This window comes from Daucus carota, chromosome 5, assembly GCF_001625215.2.
Source record: "Daucus carota subsp. sativus chromosome 5, DH1 v3.0, whole genome shotgun sequence".
NCBI classification, from domain to species: domain Eukaryota; kingdom Viridiplantae; phylum Streptophyta; class Magnoliopsida; order Apiales; family Apiaceae; genus Daucus; species Daucus carota.
Window position 1 is genome coordinate 33,915,147 of NC_030385.2, and position 15,817 is coordinate 33,930,963.

The following is a 15,817-nucleotide window of genomic DNA, read 5'->3' on the forward strand; positions in this document are numbered from 1 at the left end:
AAGCAACATATACACGCATAGCAAAGGTTAAGATTTAGAAGCTTGCATTCAGTACTTGAAACATAGATAGCCATATAAGCCATTCAGTAACCATTCAGTACTATAGATAGCCATATAGGCAGTACTAGTAGCTAGTAGATGCATCTCACGAGGACATCAGGTTCTCCCTCTAGATATGAAGCACAAAACTAACATATATTGTGGTAACTGCTTCCGTAATCACACTTCACTTGGCATGATAATGGTCAGCATACGGTATTCTGCAAAAGTTTAGAAAGATATCAGGCAAAAGCTTCAAGCAATATTTGAGCTAGACTTGTGTGACTACAATCCTCAATCACTAACTTAAGCCAAGTGGCTAGAAAATTTATCTACCATGATATAACCAAATTTGACATTGAATTAAGCTTCACTCACAAAGCCCCATCTTCCATCTTTTTACTATATATTCACAAAAGAGGCAAAAGTGGAACCTAGCCAGTTAGATACTAGGAAGAGATGTTTTCACGACTAATTAATAAACACTTTGGGGTGATATGGAAATATAGTTAACCATGTACTTATGTTGAGTCGCCTAACCTACTGCTTAAATTTATATACTTGAGGACTAGTATGAAAGAATCTCAGTAAGCTGCATTTCATGAAGTTTAATTATCAGAAGCACAAGCACTAGCTAATATCGACTGAACAGCCAATGAATGAGCCAAACATGTATAGAACTAATTCAGATGCCGCCTGTTGCCCTTTTACTTGCTAGAGAACTAGAAATAATTTGAAAGATACAAATGTTACCTCTAGATTGTTTCTGGTGGAGACTATTCAGATGCCGCCTGTTGCCCTTTTACTGCATTTGCTCAAAGCCATCTAGTGAAACAAGCGTTTCTTTGTATTTGAGAAAAGCACACACATTTTCTTCTTCATGTTTATAAATTTTGGTTTCTTTCTTCTCATAGTCATACAACACATTAAACATGAAGACACTTCTGTCGAATAACTTTTTTCCAAAGAACTGCGCTGCACCCAAATACTTAGTTAACCATATTTCAGTCTCGGGGTGAGCCTCAATGCTAAACTTTTTAGTCCAAGACACATCTCCAGAAACATTATCTAACGTCCATAGATCATATATTTCAAATCCAGACTGAAAGACCATAGCGACAGAACCTTGGAAATCCAAAACATCCGACCCCATCCGTGTCAAGCTAGGGATAGGAACTAGTCCAAAACTCTCATTGTGCAAATCAAATGAGATTAAGTGATCCATATTATTATCAAAATACAGTACCCCATCCACAACAACATTAGTTCTGCCATAATACTCAACATTCTTCAGAATAGGAGCCTTAAATTCACTAGTCCACGAATCAGCATTCGACGAATAAACCTGAATTAATGGTTCGACATCAAACTCTTTTTCAGACACAACCCTAAAGACCTTGTAGTCATCGGAGATAGGATCATAACCAAACCCTACTTTAACCGGCAAAGTAGTACACGTGTAGGGCTCAGGAGCAGGGAGTTTCTTAAACTTACTGATTGACGGATTCCAAAGATAGACAACATTACCGAAGGAATTAGCTAAACAGAGGATGCCATTACAAACACTTTTAATACTATAATGTGTAGAGAAAAGACGTGGCATAACAAGACGATGAAATTGTACCGGAGAGCTGGACAAATCTTGGGCTGCGGCATCAAGAAGCGCCTCGTCAACAAGTTGACGTCGACGTTGCTGTTGTTGCTCAAGAGCGGGATCAGAAAACAATGTGACAATATGTGTGTCCATCTCGGCCAATTTTCTTGCCAATTCCTCTTCGGTGAGCGGGGGTTTCTCGATACTGAGCAGTGTGGGTGTGTTCATCGAGGCCATGATGGCGCGAAGGAGTTGAGATTGGACGAAATGAGGGGTGGAGATGAGTGAAAGCCATGGTTTGCAGACGGACTTGCATTGGAGCAGTGATTTCACAGGGAGTCGAACGAGTATTTCGGAGACCATTCCTTCAGGTAAATCGTTGATGGACTTGTTGGCCATTGAGGTTTTGGAAGAGGAAATGGTGGATTCAAGTTGTGAAAGGGGAAGCTAAATGTTGAAGCACTCAGGTTGATCCTGTGTTTGTTTATAATAAGGTTTGGAAGTAGCTATAACAATTTAGTACGGCAGACATTTTTAGATTTTCACTGGAACACGGATCCTACAATTGACTGCTGTAATTAGAGCGAAAGACAGGTGATAGCACATAGCAATAGGAGTACTTAATACTCGTCATTAAAAGCTGGGTATAAATTGATCCAACTGCTTCGCAGTGTTCTCCACCATGTGGCTGTTTATGGTGTGGTATTATTCACTGTATTAGTCTGTCACCAACATAACGTAAAGAGTTGAGATGGGTGTATGCTGGTTTCGTGTAAAAAATCGAAGTGATCATTAATTTAGAACGAAGAGACCAAGAGCATCTTCAGCAGCTTCCTTATATGATGTCTTAAGCTATTTTTATAAGGAATATGACAAAAATATAACTCCAGCAGAGTCTTAGTGGTGCCTTAAAAAGTTAGGATGCAAGTTTTATTCCTCATTTTTAAGGATTGAAGAGTCATTCCTCATACTACTTTTAATAATAAAATATTCCCTTCCCTCCTTTTCTCACACTTTCCCATTCAATAAAATGTAGGAATTCCTTAAAAGAGGTATAGGATATTTTGAATATATTATTATTATAATAATAAGGAACGTAAAATAGGGAATGTTGTTGGAGTTCTCATTCAATAAAATGTAGAAATACCTTAAAAGAGGTATATTTTATTATATATTTAAGGAAGCTGTTAGCACTCTGCTGGAGATGCTCTAATGATCACCTGACCTCGAACGAAGCCTCTGTGGACGGTGGTTGAAGCAAAAGATTGTTGAAATCACATCAGGAGTAATCATATTGCAGCTACTCCTTAATAGTCTTCATTAAATGTTATGGTGCAAAGTTTACTCTATTGCTTTGCATTCTTCTCAATTCTCAACTAACCAACACTTTTTGTCTCCAATCCTACTGTATTCATTTCGATTTCAAGTGCTTCTATTTTCTAAATAAATACTCTAAACAAACGTATAATGTTGCAAACAAGATCCTAGCTAGTCGATAGTATTTGCTTATTGCCCGTTGACCATGGTAGTTTTTCAAGAAAAAAACATCCAGCATTTTATGAAGTTAAAAAAACATTAGTATTTGAATATCATCAGATTTTAAATAATCTTAATTAAAAATCATCAGACAAATATAGTTAAAAATCCACATTAAATATCACCATATGTGTTATCATAATTTAAAATCTATATTAAATATCTCAAGATTCAGAAATTTTTTAAGAATCGAGTTGAACATACATGAACAAAAAAAATTCTTATGTTGTGTTTGGTTGGGGTGAACGAATGAGAACTAAAAGTTACAATCCCAATTTAAGAAAGAATGCTCGATTCTCTTCTCTAACCAATTCTTTTTCCTCAAATCTCATCATAACAATTTTTTATGCACTATTTTTTTTTAATTATCAAAACTTCCCTTTTATCTCTAATATTTTCTTTTGTTTTTACCCATTTCATTCTATCCTCCCCAACCAAACACCACATGACCTTAATTGTATTAACCCCATCTGGGTATGGGAAACTTTAAGTTCTTCCCGGACGGAGATGATAGAGCCTCAATGAAGAATACAAAACATCCATCTAATATCATACTCCACTTTACATATATAAGAAGCATAGAACAAAGATTAGAAACACTACATTCATATTCTCCTCCATTTGCCAATTGCCATGATGCTGACACAGATTGTATTGTTCATCTAGCAACTTTACAAATCAATAAAACTGTTCCCAAACAAATTTCATATGAGAGTAACAGTGTCCATTTTACATTTGAAGAGGAGACTTTACTCATTGATGATCGAACAAACAACATCCATTTATAAGTACATAAGATGAGAGGGACAAATCTATCCATGGCATGGATATAGTACTAGTAAATGTTAGGCATGCTATATTCAGGAAATTTCTAGTTGCCAAAGTCTTGTTATATGTGAAACTTTTTGTACATATTTTCATCCACCAAGTTGATTTGAGCATTTTAATACAACAGTCCAGGGTCCAAGGAAGGTCACGATCCCATAATCTAAATCACTAGAGCTGAAAAGGCATTGATAGACAGGCTACCAATCCAGATGATATCGGTGCAACAAAATTTATTAACAGTAGACATATTTACAAAACCAAAATCAATAGAAACTTGAGAAGAGAGGTTTTAGTCATGTTGCTTAAACATACCACAACCATTTTAAATCTTAATAAGCAGCAAACCAGTGCAAAGCTGCGATAAGATTCAGCACATTCTAGATATTTAAAACATAATATAGCTACTAGCAGTAATTGTCTAGCATCAGGCTTTTACATAAATATGAAGCATAAAACAAGCAACGACCGCAGTAACTCCATCTGCTAACACACTTCACTTGCCAGTTGCCATGAATCTGATGATGGTCAGTGTCTGCTATGCTATCCTGCAAAAGGTTTGATGATGTCACACAAAAGCTTCAAACATAGAACTATACATGACTACTGTATCTAATACTAAACTTTAATAACCAAACATTGGTATAATTTATACTCCTAGTTTGGTATGATACCCGTTTTTGTTACTTTTAAGGGTAAAGTACACTTGGTGTGCTTTTACTTTGGACGCGGCACCGGTTATAATACTAGAGTTTAAAAACATTCAATTGAAATATCGAACTCTTGAAAGTCGTCACAGGATATGTTATTCCATCTATCCCACTTAATTCCCTTTGTTTTTTTTTAGGATATTTGTGTCTTTTTCTTCTTCTAACGGCACTCTAGGCTATTTAATAGAGCAAACAATCCCAAAATGTTGCGCAAATCCTAACTTTTCCGTTGTTTACACTTATACTAAAACTGAATCGCTCATATACTCACCTAAAATTCTGTAAGCAATTATAATTATTTCTACATAATTAAGATTTTAATTGCTTTTTGAGACAAAAGGTAACAGAAAAATTGCAAAAGAGCTCAAGGCTTTCACAGTAGTTGCAGTAACAAAAATCAGTAGTGAAGAAGACAAGCTAGACATGTTTTTCTAAACTACAGGTGTGCCACACACACACACGACACACCAGTCCCAATCCTAAATTTTCATGATTTTGATTTACCTACACATTGCAATTGTACATCAAGTCCACCTAGGAGAACATATACGACGAAGAAAAAACATAAAAAAAGTGAGGCTAATATATAATAATGTTTGAAATTATTGGTTGATTTTCAATAACCTTGTGGCAATATAAATGAATTAGCTACAAAAAGAAGAGAGCTTAGTAGAATCACCATCTAGAATTTTACATACATCACAAGCTACAAAAGGAAGAGAGCTTAGGAGATTCAGCATCTACAATTCTACATACATCACTGATCATTTTAGGATTGCCCACTACAGAACACTAAATATTTATGCTATACTAGAAGATTTGTGCCATTATATTAAGACTGACAAGTATAAAGTTAATATATGGACGCCCATAGTACAACTGAAAGAAGGATGCTAATGACTCGAAGGGATCAAACAAAATGAAGCAAGAGTGACAAACATTCATAGAAAAGGATTAAACAGTTGTAATATTTGTAACATCAATTAGTAACAATGAATAAATGCAAGAATGACATAGGAAAAAAATTACAAAAAGAAGTAACAGGTGCACACTGAAAGCATTATTTTGAAGTTGGAACTACTGCACAACTAATAACTTCAAAGATTTAAATGTTTTGCTAACAGACAAATTACCTTTCTCCTGTGAGACTGATGTTGTTGGTGTTGGAGTCCACATGCTCAAAGCCATCCAGTGAAACAAGAGTTTTTGTGTATTTGAGATATGCCCAAATGTTCTCATCATTCTCATCACCCCCTTTATAAAGTTTGGCTTCCTTCTTCCGATAGTCATACAAGACATCAAACATGAAAATATTTCTGTTAAACAACTTTTTTCCCAAAAACTGGCCAGCACCCAAATACCTGGTTAGCCATATCTCCGTCTCGGAATCAGCCTCAATACTGAATTTTTTGGTCCAGGACATCTGGCCAGAAACATCACCCAACGTCCATAGATGAATTTCAGGTCCAGATTGAAAGACCATAGCAACAGAACCCTCGAAATCCAAAACATCTGACCCCTTCCTTGTAACCCAGCTAGGGAACGGAACTTGTCCAAAAACCTCAGTGTGCAAATCAAATAAAATTAGCTCATCCACCCCATCAAAATACAGAACCCCATTGACAACAACATTTCTTCGCTCAAAATGCTCATAATTTTTCAGAATAGGATTTCGAAATTGTCTCCAAGAATCAGTGCTCGTCGAGTAAACCTGGACAATGGGTACCTTATCATACTCTTTCTCACACACAATCCTAAAAACTTTGTAGGCATCAGAAATAGAGTCGTAACCAAAACCTTTCTTAACCGGAACGACTCTACTCGTGTAGGGCTCAGGACTAGGAAGTTTCCTACACTTCCGAATCGAAGGATTCCAAAAATAGACATGATTACCAAAGCTATTAGATAACAAAATGATGCCATTACAACAATCATTAACTCCATAATAGGGGAAGAAGAAGCGCGGGAAAACAAGACGCTCAAAACGCACCGGAGAGCTCGACAAATCTTGGGCCTCGGCATCAAGAAGCGCCTGGTCAACAAGCTGACGTCGACGCTGCTGTTGTCTAGCATGGTCCCGAGAAGTCCATGTCACCAAATCTTTTTCCATCTCGACAATCTGCAGTTCGAAGGCCAGTTCTTCCACGGTGGGCGGGGGTTTCTCGATACAGAGCAGTGTGGGTGTGTTGATTGAAGCCGTGATGGCATGGAGGAGCTGAGATTTTATGAAATGGGGGGTTGAGATGAGGGATAGCCATGGCTTGCAGACGGACTTGCATTGGAGCAGCGATTTCACAGGGAGTCGAAGGAGTATTTGGGAGATCAGTCCTTCGGGCAGATCGTTGATGGATTTGTACGCCATTGAGTTTAGTTTAAACAAGAGGTGTTTGAATTGTAATAATGTGGATCGTGGATAGTCAGGCTCAGGGAGTATATAACGTCCGGAGGCACTCCTGGTCTGCTCCTTTTCAAATTAATACCCGTTGCGTGTATTCCACTTTTAAGTTATCAATTTTATTCATTTAATATTAATTATTTAATTTATAAAGTTCAATGTATTGTCCTTAAAATAACTTATGTTTTAAGAATAATAAGTACTTATTAAACATATTGTATAGCGTCCTCAATTTATAAAAATAACTGTTATGCATGTTGATTATGTTGTTGAACATAATCTTTAATTTTTCATATGTTTAAAAAATATTGTTGAACAAAAAATATTAAGTTTGAAACCAATAAATTAGATCCTTTTTTTCGATTTGAAGAATGAGGACACCAAAACTCCACTCAAATGAGGACTTCAAGTAACTTAACTCTTGAGAAATATATTTAAAATATTATTATTATTATTATTATTATTATTATTATTATTATTATTATTATATAATTATATACAAAATCATGTTGTTATATCGAATCATATAAGCTTTGATTAAATTTTGTTTCGTTTTTGTTGTTTCCTAAAATTATGATAATATTCATTGTGTATAGAATAGAATAAAATATGACTATTGTCCCCTAAGCATCATGCCACTTAAATTTTGATGATTATTTTTTGTAATTATTGAAATATTTATTACTCTAACAAAGACTAATGAAATAGATGAAAATATAAAACCGAATGTAAGCCTATCTGAAAATCATTTTTTAAAGTTCGCATTATAATAAATGATATTCAAATGTTTCAAATTGATATGACACATAGTTCTCTGTGACATCTGACACCTGCAAGTATTGATTTATTTATACAAGCTCGTCGACACGAGAATGTTTTTTTCATTCGAGATGATTATAAAAATTATCTACCTCCAAAACTATCTACCTACAAAACATATCATCTAAATAAAATTTGGTGACACTGCGGAAGTGTTGGAGTACCTAAAACAAAACGCAAGCAAAAGATCCAAATTTCCGATTTAATTGCATATATATTTTAGGTCGATGCAATGATGAAGTTAGATTATGATCGCTTTGATGATATTATATGTTTCGATATAATATATCGTAAAAATGAAAAAGGTCATCCACTTGTTTTTGTTAGAGTTAACTATCATTAATGTAAATGATAAAAATTGGATATAATAATAAAAATTTGATTTAGGAGCACCCAAACACTCTTTGAAAAAGCTGAGAGAAGAGAATTTAAAAAAACTTCAAGTATTAGGCATTTTCTTTATAGTCTCATAAGATTTTAATTTCAAATCAGGAGCTTGTTTAAAAAGCAATCCTACTGGAGACAGTCATTAGCTGCTAAACAGTGATCAACAATCAAGATTAACCTAAGCATGTCAGCTAACAACGATCAACATTAGCAGTAAACGATTAGCATATCATAATATAAGCAACAAATCCAGCCATAGCAAAGATTAAGATTTAGAAGCTTGCATTCAGTACTTAAAACATAGATAGCCATATATAAGAGATTTAGTAACCATTCAGTACTACAGATAGCCATATAGGCAGTACTAATAGCTAGTAGATGCATCTCAGGAGGACATCAGGTTCTCCCTCGTAGATATCAAGCACAAAACCAACATTATATTGCGGTAACTGCTTCCGTAATCACACTTCACTTGCCATGATAATGGTCAACATACCGTATTCTGCAAAAGTTTAGAAAGATATCAGGCAAAAGCTTCCCGCGATATTATTGCGCTAGACTTGTGTGACTACAATCACTAACTTAAGCCAAGTGGCTAGAAAATCTAGCTACCATGATATAACCAAATATGACATTAAATTAAGCTTCATTCACAAAGCCCATCTTCCATCTTTTTACTATATTCACAAAAGAGGCAAAAGTGGAACCTAGCCAGTTACTAGGAAGAGATGTTTTCACGACTAATTAATAAACACTTTGGGGCGATATGGAAATATAGTTAACCATGTACTTATGTTGAGTCGCCTAACCTACACGCCCTGCTTAAATTTATCTACTTGAGGACTAGTATGAAAGAAATATCAGTAAGCTGCATTTTAAGCTGCATTTCATGAAGGTTATTTATCAAAAGCACCAGCTAATATCGCTTGAACAGCCAATGAATGAGCCAAACATGTATAGAACTAATACCAATTACTTGCTAGAGAACTAGAAATAATTTGAAAGATACAAAATTACCTCTAGATTGTTTCTGGTGGAGACTATTCAGATGCCCGCCAGTTGCCCTTTTACTGCACTTGCTCAAAGCCATCTAGTGAAACAAGCGTTTCTGTGTATTTGAGAAAAGCACCCACATTTGCTTCATCTTTATAAATTTTGGTTTCTTTCTTCTCATAGTCATACAACACATAAAACATGAAGCTACTGTGAAATACCTTATGTCCAAAGAACTGTGCTGCACCCAAATAGTCATTTAACCGTATTTCAGTCTCGGGATGAGCCTCAATGCTAAATTTTTTGGTCCAAGACACCTCTCCAGAAACATTATCTAACGTCCATAGATTTATTTCAATTCCAGACTGAAAGACCATAGCGACGGAACCTTGGAAATCCAAAACATCTGACTCCATCTGTGTAGAGCTAGGGATAGGAACTAGTCCAAAAATCTCATTGTGCAAATCAAATGAGACTAAGTGCTCCCTACGATATTTAAAATACAGTACCCCGTCTACAACAACATTAGCTGAGCCAAAGTGCTTAACACCCTTCATAATAGGAGCCTTAAATTCATTAGTCCAGGAATCAGCATTCGACGAATAAACCTGAACTAATGGTTCGACATCAAACATTTTCTCAGACACAATCCTAAAGACCTTGTAGTCATCGGAGATAGGATCATAACCAAACCCTACTTTAACCGGCACAGTATCACAAGTGTGGGGCTCGGGAGCAGGGAGTTTCTTAAACTTCCCGATTGACGGATTCCAAAGATAGACATAATTACCGAACAAATTAGCTAAACAGAGGATGCCATCACAAACACTTTTAATACTATAATGTGTAGAGAAAAGACGTGGCATAACAAGATGATCAAATTGTACCGGACAGCTGGACAAGTCTTGGGCTGCGGCATCAAGAAGCGCCTCATCAACAAGTTCACGCCGACGTTGCTGTTGTGGACTAATAGTGGAATTGGAAAACAATGTGCCGAAACGCCTCTCCGTCTCGGCCTCGAAGGCCAGTTTTCTTGCCAATTCCTCCTCGGTGAGCGTGGGTCTGTGGATACAGAGCATTGTGGGTGTGTTCATTGAGGCCGTGATGGCGCGATGGAGTTGAGATTTGACGAAATGAGGGGTGGAGATGAGTGAAAGCCATGGTTTGCAGACGGACTTGCATTGGAGCAGTGATTTCACAGGAAGTCGAAGGAGTATTTCGGAGATCAACCCTTCAGGTAAATAGTTGATGGACTTTTTTGCCATTGAGGTTTTGGAAGAGGAAATGGTGAATAAGTTGGGAAGAAAGGGAAAGCTCAATGTTGCACTGTAGTTGCATTGATTAGAGATGAATTGCTTTTAAGGCCCAGTCAAATCACATTATAATGTGTGTAAAGCGTCTTAGAGCATCTCTAAGAGCCTCCTTGTTTTTTTTTTTTTTTTTTTTCAGGATCTACATACTCGTAGATGAGTTGTATCATAGATACAATAAGCCGGATCAGGGATTACTTTCATTCAATAAAGTTTATCATCTAACCGAAAGATACGCAAAGATATCTCCGGACGTTTAGATAATAAGACTTTAAAGTCTGAAAAGAAAACCCGTAAAATCTCTTTCCAAGCTCCTGAAAATCAAAGCAAGCAAAGAGAAACATAAGAATGATAAATTAAATAAAAAGAAAAAGTGTGGGTGAACTAAACCCAATCTATGTATATTATAAATCCTGAACAATGCCATGTCATCAATGCCACATATTTCAAAAAAAAGTCCATCTCAATGCCACATATTTTAGGTTTTGCCATGTCATTATAATTTCCCTTATTTATTTAAGCATATCAGAATAATTAATCACATATCTTTGAATTCCTAAAATTGAGCGTAATCAATGACTGACAATTATATTAAATTTTGAATGGTAATGCAATAACTACATTCCATAATCATAGCATTTTCTGAATGTTAAATTTGTACAGAACTAATTAAAATTGAAGAAGATAATTATATTGAATATACTGCCACAATTGTTACGTTTATCATGTATCATATAACTACGTTTTAATTATATTAACTTATACATAAATAAATGAAGTGTTTAAAAATTGAAATTGAAATTTATAATTATATTTTTATTTAATATTTAATATCCGGAAGTCGTCTAGCTATGTTACAAATATGTTGTTTTTTAATTTTCGGAATAATATATATTACATTTTCTAACATAGTGATATAAGTATTATAAAAGTATTTTTATAATAATATTACGTCATTAATTAGTATGTATTAATCATTTTATGTAGGTCAACTTAATCATAGTAGATATGTACTATTACTTAGAGACAGCAACCGGATCGATCGAAACGGGTTTCGCAAAATTCCAAAATCGAATCCAAACTATATTATAAATCTTGAACAATGCCAAATCATCAATGTCACATATTTCAAAAAAAAAAAGTCAATGGCATCTATTTTAAATTTTGCCATGTCATAATATATTCCATATTTATTTTAGACCAATCATATGTCCTAAGATTACTAAAATTGTGCGTAATCAATGGGTCGGTCGAAACGGGTTTCACAAATACCAAAATCGAACCCAAATCTATGTATCTATGTATATTATAAATCCTGAACAATGCCACGTCATCAATGCCACATATTTCAAAAAAAAGTCCACCTCAATGCCACATATTTTAGGTTTTGCCATGTCATTATAATTTCCCTTATTTATTTAAGCATATCAGAATAATTAATCACATATCTTTGAATTCCTAAAATTGAGCGTAATCAATGACTGACAATTATATTAAATTTTGAATGGTAATGCAATAACTACATTCCATAATCATAGCATTTTCTGAATGTTAAATTTGTACAGAACTAATTAAAATTGAAGAAGATAATTATATTGAATATACTGCCACAATTGTTAAGTTTATCATGTATCATATAACTACGCTTTAATTATATTAACTTATACATAAATAAATGAAGTGTTTAAAAATTGAAATTGAAATTTATAATTATATTTATATTTAATATTTAATATCCGGAAGTCGTCTAGCTATGTTACAAATATGTTGTTTTTTAATTTTCGGAATAATATATATTACATTTTCTAACATAGTGATATAAGTATTATAAAAGTATTTTTATAATAATATTACGTCATTAATTAGTATGTATTAATCATTTTATGTAGGTCAACTTAATCATAGTAGATATGTACTATTACTTAGAGACAGCAACCGGATCGATCGAAACGGGTTTCGCAAATTCCAAAATCGAATCCAAACTATATTATAAATCTTGAACAATGCCAAATCATCAATGTCACATATTTTAAAAAAAAAAGTCAATGGCATCTATTTTAAATTTTGCCATGTCATAATATATTCCATAATTATTTTAGACCAATCATATGTCCTAAGATTACTAAAATTGTGCGTAATCAATGGGTCGGTCGAAACGGGTTTCACAAATACCAAAATCGAACCCAAATCTATGTATCTATGTATATTATAAATCCTGAACAATGCCACGTCATCAATGCCACATATTTCAAAAAAAAGTCCACCTCAATGCCACATATTTTAGGTTTTGCCATGTCATTATAATTTCCCTTATTTATTTAAGCATATCAGAATAATTAATCACATATCTTTGAATTCCTAAAATTGAGCGTAATCAATGACTGACAATTATATTAAATTTTGAATGGTAATGCAATAACTACATTCCATAATCATAGCATTTTCTGAATGTTAAATTTGTACAGAACTAATTAAAATTGAAGAAGATAATTATACTGAATATACTGCCACAATTGTTAAGTTTATCATGTATCATATAACTACGTTTTAATTATATTAACTTATACATAAATAAATGAAGTGTTTAAAAATTGAAATTGAAATTTATAATTATATTTTTATTTAATATCCGGAAGTCGTCTAGCTATGTTACAAATATGTTGTTTTTTAATTTTCGGAATAATATATATTACATTTTCTAACATAGTGATATAAGTATTATAAAAGTATTTTTATAATAATATTACGTCATTAATTAGTATGTATTAATCATTTTATGTAGGTCAACTTAATCATAGTAGATATGTACTATTACTTAGAGACAGCAACCGGATCGATCGAAACGGGTTTCGCAAATTCCAAAATCGAATCCAAACTATATTATAAATCCTGAACAATGCCAAATCATCAATGTCACATATTTCAAAAAAAAAAAGTCCAAGTCAATGGCATCTATTTTAAATTTTGCCATGTCATATTATATTCCATATTTATTTTAGACCAATCATATGTCCTAAGATTACTAAAATTGTGCGTAATCAATGGGTCGGTCGAAACGGATTTCACAAATACCAAAATCGAACCCAAATTATATTATAAATCCTGAACAGTGCCAAATCATCAATGCCGCATATTTCAAAAAAAAGTCCACGACAATAACACCTGTTTTAAATTTTGACGTGTCATATCATATTCCATATTTATTTTAGACCAATCACATGTCCTAAAAATCCTAAAATTGGGCGTTGATAGAATATATTTTTATATATATTCTATAGGATTTTATTCTCATATTTAATTATATTTTGCACTGATTTGGATTTTATTTAATAGATTTTTATTGTAGGAAATAAAGAATTCCAAGTTGAGAAGGATTTGGAGATAAATTAGCTATTTTGGAGCTAATTTCTATTAAAATTCGGATTTATTGGGTTCCACCCGATTTCTGCACTGTTTGGGCCATATCTTGAGCTCCGGATGTCAGAATTGGATGATCTTACAGCCCACGCGAAGCCCTTTTAATTCTCTTTAATTTAGAAGTGGTCCAAGAAGCAAAGTCCAATCAGAAAAGCCCGAAAACAGAGCAGCAAAGAAAGTTGCGAATTTTGACAAAGAATCCTACCTTGCTTGGAAGTTCTATTTGTATATTGATTTTAAAACATTAAAATTGTTATTATTATTAGAGGAGGATCAGATTTTATTATTGGAGGATTACCATTAGAATAGACATTAGTTACTTACGCTATTTTACAGAGGGTTAGGTCTTCTTCTCCTTCTCTCCATACTTTTTTCTAGACATTATTTTCTCCATTAATTGAAGCTTTGAGGTATTTCTTGATCATCTCTTGTTTATTTGTTAATGTTTTATATGGCTCTCTTCACTATTCTTGTTGCTTTTACTTTCGCTACTATGTGTGAGTAGTTTCATTCTAGGACGGAAGGGGAGCCATGTTTGCACCATTATAATGCCTTATTTTCATTAGTGGTTTAATGGGTAACGTGTAATTCTAGTCTATATGTCTTGATGTTTGATCTGTGTAATTGGCCAATATCATAGATTGATTGTATGCAAATAGGAGTACAAGATCGAGAGATGTACTTACTAGAGGCACACATAAGATTAGCGGGACTGAAATTGAGTGCGAGAGCATCAATGGATTCCTGAGAGTGTTAATGCTTGAGAGAGATTAACAATTGCTCTAATTACATAACTTGTTGAATTATTATATGATTAGCTAGTTTTGGTGTAAGCATGGTGAACCTGAATTGTCCTAGACTTTAGTTAATTGATTTAAATCATCTTTGCATTGCTTTATTTAGTTAGTAAAAAAATCTTAAATATTTGTTTGTCTTGTGAAACAATTTGCAATAGTCAGATTAAGATTCTTGAAACTTGTCTCCCTGTGGATTCGACCCGTACTTGCTAGTATCTGTTTACAACAGGCACCGTGCACTTGCGGTAGATATTATTTTACACATCAAGTTTTTGGCGCCGCTGCCGGGGAGGCGCTAGTTTTCTATATATTTTAATTTGATTATTTAGATTGTTTCTTTGTCTCATTGGAGCTTTAGTTCCAATCGAGGCTGTTTTCACTGTTTTCCTTGTTTAGTTGTTCATGCCCAGGTCTACAGGAGACGTGGAATCAACTACTCCTGATCCTGATTTTGACACTACTCTACAGCAATATCTTGATCAGCGAAAGAAAGGGAAACAAGGGTCAAAGATTAAAATGGGTGATCTTCCTATTAAATCTTTGAAGAATTATTCGCAGCCCTCTCCGAGTGGTGTGCCTACTGGCATTGCTATGCCAAATATTCAAGCAGCAAACTTTGAGATCAAACCGGCGTTGCTCACTATGATCCAACAGAATCAGTTTGCTGGTCTTCCAACTGAAGATCCTACGCTTCACTTGCAAAGGTTTCAACAGCTCTGCTCTACCATCAAGTTTCAGGGAGTCACTGCAGATCAAGTGAAAGTTATGTTGTTCGGGTTTTCTCTTCGTGATAAAGCTCAGAAGTGGTTGAATGATATCAATGTGACCGAGTGGGAAGCAATTGCTCAAGCCTTTCTCACTGAGTATTTTCCTCCCAACAAAACTAATGATTTGGTTGACAAGTTGACCACTTTCAAACAAGAATATGATGAAACTCTTAAGGATGCATGGGACAGATTCAAAGATATTCAACGCTCGTGTCCTCATCACGGTCT

At 34.2% G+C, this 15,817-nt stretch overlaps 3 protein-coding genes and 1 non-coding gene across 4 annotated transcripts; all 4 read right to left on the minus strand.

The window, feature by feature from the left end:
- On the minus strand, positions 1–2,264 carry LOC108223334 (F-box/kelch-repeat protein At3g23880-like). Its single transcript, XM_017397527.2, has 2 exons — positions 793–2,264; positions 1–260 (listed from the first exon to the last, which is right to left on the minus strand). The coding sequence occupies exon 1, from the start codon at positions 2,030–2,032 to the stop codon at positions 842–844; it is 1,191 nt and encodes a 396-aa protein (XP_017253016.1). The 5' UTR covers positions 2,033–2,264; the 3' UTR covers positions 1–260; positions 793–841.
- Positions 2,265–4,122: 1,858 nt separating this feature from the next.
- Positions 4,123–7,165, minus strand: LOC108223331 (putative F-box protein At3g10240). The gene is made up of 2 exons (XM_017397524.2): positions 5,838–7,165; positions 4,123–4,542 (listed from the first exon to the last, which is right to left on the minus strand). The coding sequence occupies exons 1-2, from the start codon at positions 7,064–7,066 to the stop codon at positions 4,533–4,535; spliced, it is 1,239 nt and encodes a 412-aa protein (XP_017253013.2). The 5' UTR covers positions 7,067–7,165; the 3' UTR covers positions 4,123–4,532.
- A 1,396-nt stretch (positions 7,166–8,561) lies between these two features.
- LOC108223333 (F-box/kelch-repeat protein At3g23880-like) lies at positions 8,562–10,649 on the minus strand. Its single transcript, XM_017397526.2, has 2 exons — positions 9,323–10,649; positions 8,562–8,807 (listed from the first exon to the last, which is right to left on the minus strand). The coding sequence occupies exon 1, from the start codon at positions 10,561–10,563 to the stop codon at positions 9,373–9,375; it is 1,191 nt and encodes a 396-aa protein (XP_017253015.1). The 5' UTR covers positions 10,564–10,649; the 3' UTR covers positions 8,562–8,807; positions 9,323–9,372.
- Positions 10,650–15,710: 5,061 nt separating this feature from the next.
- Positions 15,711–15,817, minus strand: LOC135146861 (small nucleolar RNA R71). Its single transcript, XR_010283955.1, has one exon. It is a non-coding gene; the product is annotated as a small nucleolar RNA R71 (small nucleolar RNA).

Coding starts and splice junctions, on each gene's coding strand:
- LOC108223331 (XM_017397524.2), bottom strand. CDS start 7,066: ATGGCGTACAAATCCATCAACGATCTGCCCGAAGGACTGATCTCCCAA.
- LOC108223334 (XM_017397527.2), bottom strand. CDS start 2,032: ATGGCCAACAAGTCCATCAACGATTTACCTGAAGGAATGGTCTCCGAA.
- LOC108223333 (XM_017397526.2), bottom strand. CDS start 10,563: ATGGCAAAAAAGTCCATCAACTATTTACCTGAAGGGTTGATCTCCGAA.